This window comes from Symphalangus syndactylus, chromosome 2 (genome assembly GCF_028878055.3).
Source record: "Symphalangus syndactylus isolate Jambi chromosome 2, NHGRI_mSymSyn1-v2.1_pri, whole genome shotgun sequence".
NCBI classification, from domain to species: domain Eukaryota; kingdom Metazoa; phylum Chordata; class Mammalia; order Primates; family Hylobatidae; genus Symphalangus; species Symphalangus syndactylus.
The window spans coordinates 109,380,600-109,393,069 of record NC_072424.2 but is presented as its reverse complement, the minus strand read 5'-3'; the positions used below and the strand labels follow the sequence as shown (position 1 = coordinate 109,393,069).

Below are 12,470 nucleotides of genomic sequence, written 5' to 3'. Positions count from 1 at the left end.
AGACGTTATTTCTGAGCATTTAACATAGGGAGGTTTTAACCTCTTGTATCATCATAAGGACCAAATGTTATATCAATAAAAACTGTTTTTATTGATATACTATGGCATATCAAGTTATAAGCTGTAATATTAAATCTTAATCTGACATTTTATTTTCCATCTTTTAGAAAAGAACTTTCTAGGGAGCAGGGAGATAGTTCTTTCTCTTATGATTTAGATAGGTGCTTCTCCCGGTAAATATATTAGTTCATAAACCATTGTATCTGAAATTTTAAAATTTCTTTTTTGAAAAGGCTCTATGATATAGAAGGACTACTCAGTAAGAATGCAGAACTGTGTGGCATGTAGTGGAAACAGGAAGGAATGAGGAGACATGGTGCTAGCCCTTGCTTCACTATAGGCTTGGCATATATCTTGGGCAAGTTGGGTAACCTCTGAACCTCCACTGACCTGTTTATAAATGATTACTGTCTGCCCCACCTACTAAAAGGATAGTTTAAGAATTAGCAGAGAAAATATATATTAAGTCAGTTTGCAAGGCAGAGATAGAGAGCCTCACCGCCTTTTATCAACCAACGCTTTGCTTATTGGCTGCAGAGAAAATGATTTGAGATTACACCAAGAATAAGATAACATGGATTTTCTCATTTCCCTTCCACCTCCTGACTGTCTACTAAAAAGTATTCTATTGCACTAGAGTACCAACCAGTCTTTTACCTTTCCTTTTAGTTCCTTCAGGAGGAAAGATACCGGTTGTCCGTGTAAATTTCCAGTTGTGGTTGTCAGCGGAGTGTTGATATCAGTGTGAGCATCCACCCAGATGACTCCGAGATCAGGGTGGACCCTGGCATGGCCAGAGATGCTTCCAATTGCCAAACTTTTGGGGAAAAAATTTTGTGTGAACATCAGGTTTGCAGTGTCACTACATACATCATATTATTCACTCACTTAAATGCTCCCACTTGGTTTTCCTTTAAGTCACAGGGTCTGATATTTCTGATAGGTTCTAAACTGGAGATGCCCATTAGTTATAACAATAGAGAAAGCATAACTTACACTTAATGCTTACTAACTAGTTATATTTGCATCAATTGCATTACTAAAAAAAATTGCGATTTTTTTCCCAAAATCCACCTTGTAAGAAAACCACAGATTAGAGCTTAGCCAAAAAAATAAATGAGTATAAAAATGCTAGCCACACAAGAAATTCCTTAGCATGAGACACTGTTCAATTCTCAGAGTTAAGTTTGGATCATGTTCTGCACACTCATCTCTCTTGGTAAATACTTAATTCTCTCAAGTGAATTATGACAAAGTCCTTCAATTTTTCTTAAAATCCAGCTCTTTTATAATTTGAGAGCATCACTCAGAAGTTCTTACATGTTGTTACTCAGAAGTTCTTCAGCCAGCGTATGGCGTGTGTTCTCTCATTCTATTCAATGCATCTATTTACCCACTCAACCAGGAACAAAGTTCATCCCAAATACTTCAAGCTCCAGACATTTTGCTGGAATGGAAGACATAAATGATATCTTGCACAGAAGTTAAAAGTTAGGATTTATTAGGTTGGTGCAAAAGTATTGTGGTTTTGCCATTTAAAAACTGCAATTACTTTTGCACCAAGCTAATACTATACAATGCCTGTATTCTCCCATTTGTGAATGTTTAAGTATCATTCAGAGAAACATGAGCTTTTAGATTCTCGAAGTGGAAGCAATCATACCTTAATGTTCAGGTATGGATTATTCAGTGTGACTTTTGTTTTCCCTTCAGGTTTCTTGTCTTTTGCCATGTGCCATTCTTAAAATTTCCACTTAACAAATTTCTCCACTTAAAAAAGAAAGCGAGCCTCAGTTTCCCAATTGCAGTTTTGTTACAGAGGCCTTGGCAACAGTTTGGCTTTAGAAGACGAAGCCGAAGAGGCCTGAAGTCATTGACTGCTCAAGAGCCATAGAAGTGTTTCTGCTTTTAGATCTAATCAGGCCTCTCTGGTAAAATTATCCTAGGCCTTGGGAGTAAATATTTTAAAAGGCTCATGCACAAAAAAGGTCTTTGCCACATTATTTGTAATGCTGAAAATTATAATGCAACCTGAATATGCAACAATATGTACATATATAGCGATGTAACCCCTTGATGAAAATCATGCAGCAATTAAAAAACTGATGCTTATGATGCTATGCACATCCCATGAAGCAACAAGGAAATTTGCACTGTACAGTGAGAACACAACATAGACATCTGTCTCTCTCTCTCTCTCTCTTTCACACACACACACACACACATACACACACACACGTTAAACAAAGTCATCACGTACAAGAAAAAAAAAGATGTCATGAAAGAAATGTGCCAGATTTTCAATTCTGGTTGAAATGGTTGCTAGAGAAGTACAATTACCACATTTTTTTTCTTGTGTGTGTGTCTGATGCTTTCAAAAATGTTATGATCATTACTTTTATAATGAAAAACACATACTTTGAAATTGTTGACCTATATGAGTTGTATATATTATCGGCAATTAAGAACAAATAAGCTATGAATTGCCTCACGTACTTATTTAGAAATGTAAGCTTGTGATGAATATTTAGATGAAATCCATTCATTTTTCATACATTTTCTGCTGTACTAGGTCAAAATACAGATATTGGAAGACTTCAAATTGAGCTAAGTCTGTTTCTATAATAAAGTTAGTAACCTATAAAATTTTTTTAAAGGCAGAAAATTTGATATAAAATATAGGTCAATGCTTTTCTGTTTATATTTCTATATTTTCTCTCTTCTTATGGCCTTGGTTACACTTCCTTTGTGCCAGAGTCCCATAGACAGTTGTTCTACAAGACCTGTGGTCTCCGCCCAGCACAAGGCTGATTCTTCCGTTCTTCTTGACTTCTGCCACCTTGCCAGCCAGCTGCTCGCTTGCTTTTCCCACAGACCTTGGATTCTTCACAATTTGAAAGGGACTGTCATTAGGGATGTCAGCAAAGGGCAGGTCCCCATAATCCTTCACATCACACTCTAAAATTAAAAGTTTTGAGTTACTAAATTAAAAAGTAGGTTATAAATCAGTCTGTGTAGGATGATCTCAATTGTATAAAATAGGCATATATTCACAAGTATAAGCAAAGGAAAAACCTGAAAGGTCTGTAAATCTCGGGAAGGTAGACCCATGTCTGCTTTTGCTTGACATCATGTAACCAGTACCACACACTGGTGCGGCTGTATACCGGGCTCTCAGTGAACACTTCTTGAATCCATCCAGTTAAACTAGACACCAAAATATAGCAGTGATAATCTTCTGGTTTGGGCTTAATAGGGAATGTCATTGTCTCTGTCTCTGTCTCTCTCTGCTTATGTGCTTTTTTACCTTTCTATAGTAAGCATGCTTCATTTTGATAATAACTAAATACATATATATCGATATATATATGTATTCTCAGAAAATTTAGAAAGCACTGGTGTATTTTCATCTGGAGATACACACACATACAGACACACAAAATATCCATTGAACCTGCCTCATAGTGGTATTATCATAAATAAATAAGAATATGTGAATATGTGCTTAGCACTGAGCCTAACACTTTGGAAACTTAGGAAATAAAGCTTTTTAGTTATTCTTTTTAGTAAGGAAAAATTGCAGGTAATCCCAAATTCCTAAGGACTGGGTGTGCTCCCTAAAAGGCCTTGAATTAGGCTTGAAAAGTAGAGAGTTTCATGTAGAACTGTGATATGGCGTCAGTTTGGTGTTCTGAACTAATTGGCCATTAAATATGGTTTTGTTACATGTCTGTGTGAATCTGATTTAGTAATGCCTCCAAGAAATTTTACCTGATACAACACGTGACCAAATTATGCTTGTCAGTTAAGGGACAAGTACATTTACCCAAGCATTCTGTTCTCTACTGGGTGTCTGTATTTGTCTTTTTTTTTTTTAAAGATTTACGAAGTGTAATTCTTGTTCACTAAAACTCACTCGTTTTAAGTGTGCAGGTCAATGAGTGTGAAAAAATCTAGTCTTGAAACCACCACCACAATCAAGATTTAAAACACTTCCATTCTCCCTCGAATTCCATCCTGCCCCTTTAGAGGTAATTCTTGCCCCCAACCCCAGGAACTGCTGATCTGCTTTCTTTTGCTATGCTTTTGTCTTTCCAGAATGTTGTATCAGTGGAATCACGCAACGTGTAGTCTTTCGTGTCTTATCATGCTGCTTTTGAGATCTACCATGTTCTTGCCTGTGTCTGCAGTACATTCCCTTTTTTTTTTTTTTGGAGATGAAGTCTTGAAGTCTCGCTCTGTCGCCCAGGTTGGAGTGCAGTGGCGCAATCTCAGCTCACTGCAACCTCTGCCTCAGGGTTCAAGCCATTCTCCTGCCTCAGCCTCCCAAGTAGCTGGGACTACAGGCGCCCGCCACCATGCCCAGCTAATTTTTTGTATTGTTACTAGAGACAGGGTTTCACCGTGTTGCCCAGGCTGGTCTCGAGCTCCTGAGCTCAGACAGTTCGCCCACCTTGGCTTCCCAAAGTGCTAGGATTACAGGCCTCAGCCACCGTGCCCGGCCAGTCCATTCCTTTTTATTGTTGAGTAGTATCTCATTGCATGGATGTGACACTTTTATTTAACCATCTACCAGTTGATGGGCATTTTGCTGTTTCCATTTTTTGGTTATTATAAATATTGCTGCCCCCAAACATTCAAGTACAAATCTCTTACCCAAGAGAAGTGAAAACATATGCACACAAAGACTTTTACTTGAATGTTTGTAGTTGTACTTCTCTGCACCCAGGAGTAGAACTGCTGGGTCAAAATGTAAATATATGTTTACCTAAGAAACTGCCCACCTACTTTCAAAGTGGCTGTATCATTTGCATTCCCATCAGATATATGAGGGTTCTAGTTGCTCCACATCCTGACCAACACCTTATCAGAATCTTATATGTAAAGATAACAGAAAATTGAGCCCATACTTTAAAAACAGATGTAAATTTGTATTTGCATGCTTATGTATATGTATGTATATATACACACTGCACAAACACTAGGTGCTGTTGTTATTATCATTATTATGTTTTATTTTATTTCACAAATAGGTGTCCCCTTGCTAGTAGCATACTTCCTGCTGCACCTTGCCTTCCATTTGCTGTTCCCCCGGCTCCCCTACCATCCACCCCAACCCCTGTTCTTGCACATGCAATTTATCTTATACCATAGTTTGGCTGGAAAGACAAAATATCTACATCCAGCAATGCTTACTGAGCATTCTCCCCGTGCCCTGCTCCTTTTGTAGGATGTGTATCTCAGGTTATAGCCAGTACCGCAATTCTGGTGTAAATATTCCAGACACACTCCAGGTTCACAGGGGCCTGCGCCTTCCTTCAGAGTGGGGAGGAAATCAGGCTGATCATTTTTCAACTTAACAATTACCTTGTTCTTTAAGTTTCTCAAGCAGACCAGCCTTTCTCAATACTGTTGGGCCTTCTTCCACCCCTCCTCGTGGCTGAACAATTAAAAAATAAAGTACTTCAGACATTATCATGACCATCAGATGCTCACAGCAGGAACCCTTTTCATTATTTAATCAGTTGAACTGTAACTATCATTTTTTGAGCTCCTACAGAGCCAGGAATTTACATCATCTCTTTTAATCTTCACAACAAGGTAGACTGAATGACTCTTATGCCAAATAGAAAGAACTAGAATCACAAAGGTTATATGGTTTTCAGACTGGCACACAGCTAATGAGTGGCAGAGCCTATGTTCATATTCAGGTCTTTGGACTCCAAAACCTACATCCCCTCTTCCCGTCAAACCATGTTATCAATATAGTGAACACATAGTTTGTGCAAAAGCAGTCTGGTAGATAAGATCCAATAATGAAAAGGCTTTTGACTTTGAGTCCCTCATAAGCTGACAGGAGATATGGGCATTTAACCCCAATTACAATACATAGCTGCTTCAATGATGACATAAAATGTCTTAGTAACAAAAACAGGATGCCCTTAACACTGTCGGGAACGGGGCGTGTCAGTAAAGTCTGCAAGAAATAAATGCTGTTTAAGCTGAGTCTTGCAACATGAGTAGGTAGTTAGGAAAACAAGACAGCGTGATGGAGAAACTGCAAACCAAGGGAACAATTGGGCAAAAGCATCGAAAGAGTATGACATGAAAGAGACCTACGTGCATGTACTCACAGCAGTAAGCTAGAGCTCTTGGGGAGAAAGCAGGCAACAGAAAAATTCACCACCTGGGAGCTGAAAACTACAAACAAAGACCAACCCAGTGATTTCAAGTTTTGGCCTGCTTAACAGTAGATGGGAAGTTCTACCCTTGCCGTTTTGACATTAGGGAAACTAACACTCTTCCTCCAAGGGGCAAGTCTTCCTCAGCCCCCTGAACAATTAGAGGTCTAAAGTCACAGTTCCTTTCTGTATCTTTCTGATTTTAATTTCCAATAGAGTTTTTAGATGCAGAAGATTATTACATGTTTTCAGATGAGACAATGTGTTAAAAGACACGTGTGTCTATCTTTAGGATTGGGGCTGTGGCATCAAAGTTAGCAAATATTTCTTCCCCATTCAAAGGAACAGAAGACTTGCCCTGGATGCCAGGCAAATCCTTGATGTCAAATTCCTGTCCCTGGCAGCAAGGGACCCGCCCTATCCTCTGCCTGACACATGTTGCTTCTTTACTTCCTTTTTGCTTGACACATCTCCCTCTCCCCAATCAAGTAAACATAATTTCTCCTTCTTTCAACCCCAATAGGGTGCTGCTTGGTTCATGTTTTGCCTTTAGTTTTGTGTCTGTTTTTGTCTTTTTCTCATTGTTAGATTTCGGTCCAGCTTGCTTTACATTTGGGGCACTATATTTTGTAGTGTAGAGCTGACGTATAGTAGATACTCAATCCTCAGTTTGATAAAACTCCTTGGCTTTTTTACCCTTCTCCCTTTCAGACTTCAGAACAAAGCTCATAGACCCCTTAGTTGACACTATATTTGCTATAACACAGCCATTAAATTTTCTAGAATTCTTTTTTATTTGTTTTATTCAAATGGCTTCTCATGATTGGGCTTTCCTCTTGCTTGCTCTATCTGCCCACTTTGGAAATTGATTTGTCAGCTCCACCGAATTTCTAAGCTGGGCCCAATCCCTAAATGGCCACAAGTATAAGGTCGCCTTTGGAGTTGAATAGTCTGAAGAGACATCAATGCAAATCAAGGGCATAGGCATTGGAATCAGATTATCTTGTCTGGAATTATGCAGTCAAGGCTGTGTGACGTTGAGCACATTACCAAACCTCTCTGAGCCTTTTTTTAACCCAACTGTAAGGTAAAAATAATACCTACCTTATTGTTTGTTCGCTGCCTTGCAAGCCTTTCAAGGAGGTGAGACAGGGATGAAGCCCTTTCTCAGACTCAACATTTTAGTCATCTGCCCTCTAATCCTTTCCTTTTGCCTATTTGTCAAGCTTGTACCTCCTTTAGGTGAGGACAAATACTTATATGTTGGCCATTTTATCCTCTCTACTCCATGACTTAGTGTAAAAAATCTCTCTCTCTTAGTCCTTACAATCATGAGACAATGAACTCCATTCTCATGACCAGGTTTTAATGGGAGGAGGGTGGTAGAAGGAGGAGACTTGCTTCCCTTTTGTCAGTTTTTTAAATTATATATTTATTACAACCTGTTCAAGAGTGGGTGAAAACAGTGTGGATTTTAAAAGGAACACTTCTGTGTCAGCAAAATGTCCCTGTGTTTGGGAGAGACTTTTGGAGGATTTCCAGGGGAAGCAAAGTAGTATTTACTGACAGTCCAAATGCAGTTTGGGCCACTAACCTCTGGCCTCTCTCAATTTGTTTTGCAGTAAAAAGTCAGAGTACACAGCAAGGGTTCCAAATTAAGAGGAAGCAAAACGCTTCCCAGATCCTGAGAAACCTGGAGAAAATCAACCTTAGTAGTTTCAACTCACACGTTGTCTTGTTTGATTTTGTTTTTTATCCACTTTAAGCACAGATGCATGTTGAGGTCTATGGTGTTCTGTCATCACACTCTCTTTACTAGAATAAGTGTGCCCAATCAGAAAAAAAAGTGTATTCAAATGTTGCTGGCATGTGTGGATTCACAGCTGGTGGCTCTAAGGAAGTCTGGGAGTTTCATAAATCCATTAAAATCCTTTTAGAGTTGCCAACCTGCAGTAGGATTTTCTTTCTTTTTTTGTTCTTTTTTCCCCATCCAAGTGAGGCACATAAAGGATTCTACCTAGTCCGTGAATGAACAGTTTCATAGAATAATTAAACCTCTAACATAACATGAATTATTCACCAAGTTGCATGAAACAATAATATTTAGGTTATCCAAATTATAAGAAGTCTGAAGGTTACCACCAAACTATTAAATTTTTCTAGGCATTAATTACATAACTAAACAAATGTATTTCTTAAAATTCTCTCTTCCTCTACATACACACAGTAACATCAAAAACAACAAGAGCAACTAAACCTAAATGAGTAGCTACAATGCAGAAAGAGTCCATTTCAATTCAAAGAAAAATATTTTCTCCTTAAAAATATGAGAAAACATTCTGTAGGTTCAAATGAATTTAGCTTTGGCTGAGATCAGGAGCCACAAGAGTAAGTGGGTATGTGACTATAATTATACAATGTTGGAAAATGGTGAGAGGACTTTAAAATATGCATTTCCAGGCCAGATTGTATCAGAAAACTGAACTAACTAGACAATAACACCTTACAAATTTTGAAGTCCAAAATTTTCAACTAAATTCCAGGAATTCAAAGAAAGACTTTTTTCCTTACCTGTCCCTTTGAGAAAGGAGCTCCAATAATCCCTATGGTTCTGGACTTGGCGCTCATGCTCTGACACTTCTCTTTGCTGCACTTGAGCTCTCCAGTCAATCCTCAGTGACAGAGGGCACATCTTTTTTTTTCCATTTATACTTGGGTTGAATAAACAACCTTTATTCTAATGAGGACATCTGGCTCCACCCACTAAACCAAAGAATGACAGTCAACAGTCTTGCAATTTTTCATACATGGAGTAACTATAATTCCTCTGAGTCTAGGTCTCTAATTAAGTGACAATTATTCATGTTCTTACTTCACACCCTTTTAAAAAGCCAGCCAGAAGACATTAACCTGACTTACACAATTGACAAGTTTCACAACTATAGAAGTCCTATTGTTCCGGCTCAGCGAACTCAAGGCAAGGCACTTTCCTCCTCCAGATCTCTGAAGACCTTCTTGTAGAAGAAGGGCCAGGCTTGGCAAGATCGTCTGTCACATCCCTTCCAGCCCTAACATCCTGAGTTGAGATTTCACACATGAGGGTAAATGGTTAATCCATGAGACACGTTTCATAAACCTATAGGGTATAATATAATAAAGAGTATATAACTTCCTTTTTTGATTATTACTTTAAAAAATTAGTTACTTGATTGGTAACCCAGAGAGGTTAATCACTTTTGAAATATGGTGTACAGGAAAATAATTGTAGAATCATTTCATAATCAAAGTATAGAAATAAAAATGGCTAACATTGAGTTTTTACCACGTGTCAGATGCTGTTCTGTTTCAAAATACCATATTTAATATTTATACCAATTTTATGTGAAGTCTTATCATTGGTGCCATTAAACTGATGAAGAAACTGAAGCTCAGAGATGTTGCCAACATAGGTTGTAGAAGAAAAGCTGGGATTCAGTCTCTGGCATTCTGAATCCACTTAACCATTGAGCTTATAGTCTAAATGCTAGGGAGGTGTCAATCTCTATGCCCCTGAGCTGCCATTTGTCACCATACAAAAGTGTGAATTTAAAATAAAGGCACCTTAAAGATCCTTCCAACTTTAAAATTATGTAATTGTAATTTAAAGGGAAAATTCACTTAGTAGAAACTAATTTCTTTTTCCTATTGGTAGGAAAGAACATTTTGGAATTTCAATTCCACGAGGTCAGAGAATTTTGTCTGCTGTATCCCCAGGGCCTAGAAGAGTGCTGGTATACAATAGGCACTCAATAAATATTTATTGAATGGATAAATGAGGAAACCAAAGTCTCATGGGTCCATTTCAATAGGACTGTTTTCCAAATAGGTTTCCTACCTTTTTCTTGTGCGTTTGCTTGTATATCCTAAATATTTACTTGTGGTATTCCTCATATTGCCTAGATATTAACCTCTTATAGCATTGACATTACAAATAACTTTTCCCAACCTGTCAGAAATCTGATAACGTTTTATATGTTATCACTCAAAATCCTCAATTTTAAAATAGACACTTGTATAATTTCCCCCAATGCTTTGTGCTTTGGAAGTCTTATTAAAGTCCTGCCACCCCCCCAAATTGTAGGTATGTAGTTTTACATTTTCTTCCATTTGCCTTAGAGCTTATCTTTCTCACTTAGGTTCTTTAATCCATCTTTGTATGTTGTGTAAATTTTCAACTCGTTTTTCCTGTATCATTCATGCATCAGTTTCCTCGACAACACCCATTGAATAGTCATTCATTTTGCAATTGATTGGAATGCTGTCTGTCACTAAACTCTTTCTTCTGTTCCATTGACTTATTTACCTATGGCTGCCCCAGGTCCATCTGGTTTTATCAACACAGCTTTGCGGTACATCTTATCATTGTTTAGGCAAGAGTAACCGTTTTGCTCTTCTTTTTCAAAACTGATTTATCTTTTATGGGTGTCTATTCTCCTATAGTTGGAATAACTTAATTCCTTAAAAATATTCACTAGAATTTTTACTAGATTTATAAATCAATCCATAGAGATTTGCTAATTTTCAAATTTCATTGCTAGAATTTTTTCTTTGAAACATTCACATCCTGAAAGTTCTTCGTATGCCAAGCTGAGATTGCCTTCCTGTCATTTGAACCATTGGTCACCACCCTTTAATCCAAGTAAAGCACATTATCTCTTGGCTGTCATGTCTTTCTTGGATTTCTGTTGTTTAGGCTGAATATTCCCAAATACCTCACTAATTTCTTGTGTTACATAGTTGCCACTTTCTTTCAGGTCACCAACTTGGTCGCTGTCTTCAAAACATCTCGCTTCCCTCTGCCTTTCCTAAATAGGGCATCCAGAACAGAATGCACATATCCAAATACAGGTGGAGTTACCTGGTCCATCAGACACAAATTTGATAACACTTGACTTTTCCAAGTCACTGATAAAAATGTTGAATAAGGCAGCACTTGTACAAACACTCTGTGACATTCCACTGGAAACCTTAACCCAGATTGGCATAGCCCCATTAATTAATCATCAGTAGAGGTACAACTGATTACTAATTTCCAACTCAACCACTCCATCCTGTTCACAAGCACATCATAAGGAAATTTATCAGGTGTCTCAGTAAAATCTCACCACACTTTACTACCTTTTCTTCTGCCAATCTGACTTCCCTGTCAAAGTTGATGAGCTGACCTTGACAGGTCCAGTTCTTGGTGAACTCATGCTGACTGGTGAACTTGGTGAACTCAAGCAGTGATTGCTGCTTCCTTTTTATTATTAACACAAGCTATTTTTTCAATCTCCAAAGCTGTCATCTCAAGACTTCTAGAGGAAGAAGATAGGGAGTGTCTCACCTATATCACTCTATCAAAGATCCACTTTTTTCAGCTCAATTCTTTCATTTATCTTAGGGTTATGTATATTGAGGTTTTAAAAGCCCTTTTAACACTGCAGATCTCTTAACCAAATGTTGAAATAAAAATCCTATCTGGCATTTTCCTGGGAATGAGACCACATCTTATTTGACCCTTATCCAAAGCTACTGGAATGAGATCTGACACATAATAGGCCCTTGTATTAGCTTCCTATGGCTGCTGTTACAAAGTACTTGTACCACAAAGTGGGTGCTTTAAAAAAAAATTAAAATAAAATAAAATTTTTTTATCTATAGTTTAGAGGATAGAAGTCTGAAATCCAGGTGTCGGCAGAGACATGCTCCCTCTGAGACCTGCAGGGAATCCTTCGTGCCTCTTCCTAGCTTCTGGAGGTTTTCTGGCAATCTTTGGCATTTCTTGGCTCATTAGGTGCATCACTCCAATCCTCCATCTTCACTTGGCACGCTCCCTGTGTCTCCGTGTTTTCACATGGCTGTCTTTTTATAGGGACATCAGTCATATTGGGTTAAGCCCCCCCTACCCCCTGCCCAAGTATGGCATCATATTAACTAGTTACATCTGCTATGGTCCTGTTTCCAAATACAGCCATGTTCTGAGGTACTGAAGGTTAGGACATCAACATATCTTTTGGAGGGATGTAATTCAACCCCTAGCAGCCCAAATTAATATTATTGAAATGATAAAGAAAGCATGAATTAAAAAGTTACATAATGAGGCCGGGCACGGTGGCTCATGCCTGTAATCCCAGCACTTTGGGAGGCCAAGGCAGGTGGATCACAAGATCAGGAGTTCGAGACCATCCTGGCCAACACGGTGAAACT

General features: G+C 38.3%; 1 protein-coding gene across 3 annotated transcripts in view; it reads right to left on the bottom strand.

The window, feature by feature from the left end:
- ARG1 (arginase 1) overlaps positions 1-12,470 on the bottom strand; it is a 278,095-nt gene that overhangs the window by 2,210 nt on the left and 263,415 nt on the right. Inside the window, exons 3-6 of one of the 3 annotated variants that reach the window (XM_055264193.2) lie at positions 9,162-9,318; positions 8,814-9,005; positions 2,844-3,018; positions 718-877 (exon numbers count right to left, since the gene is read on the bottom strand). In XM_055264193.2, coding sequence (XP_055120168.1) covers positions 718-877; positions 2,844-3,018; positions 8,814-8,934 — 456 coding nt within the window. In that variant the 5' untranslated portion in view covers positions 8,935-9,005; positions 9,162-9,318. Of the gene's footprint in view, positions 1-717; positions 878-2,843; positions 3,019-5,427; positions 5,501-8,813; positions 9,006-9,161; positions 9,319-12,470 lie in introns of those variants that run through there. The other 2 variants (XM_055264185.1, XM_055264203.1) reach the window with 2 other exon arrangements.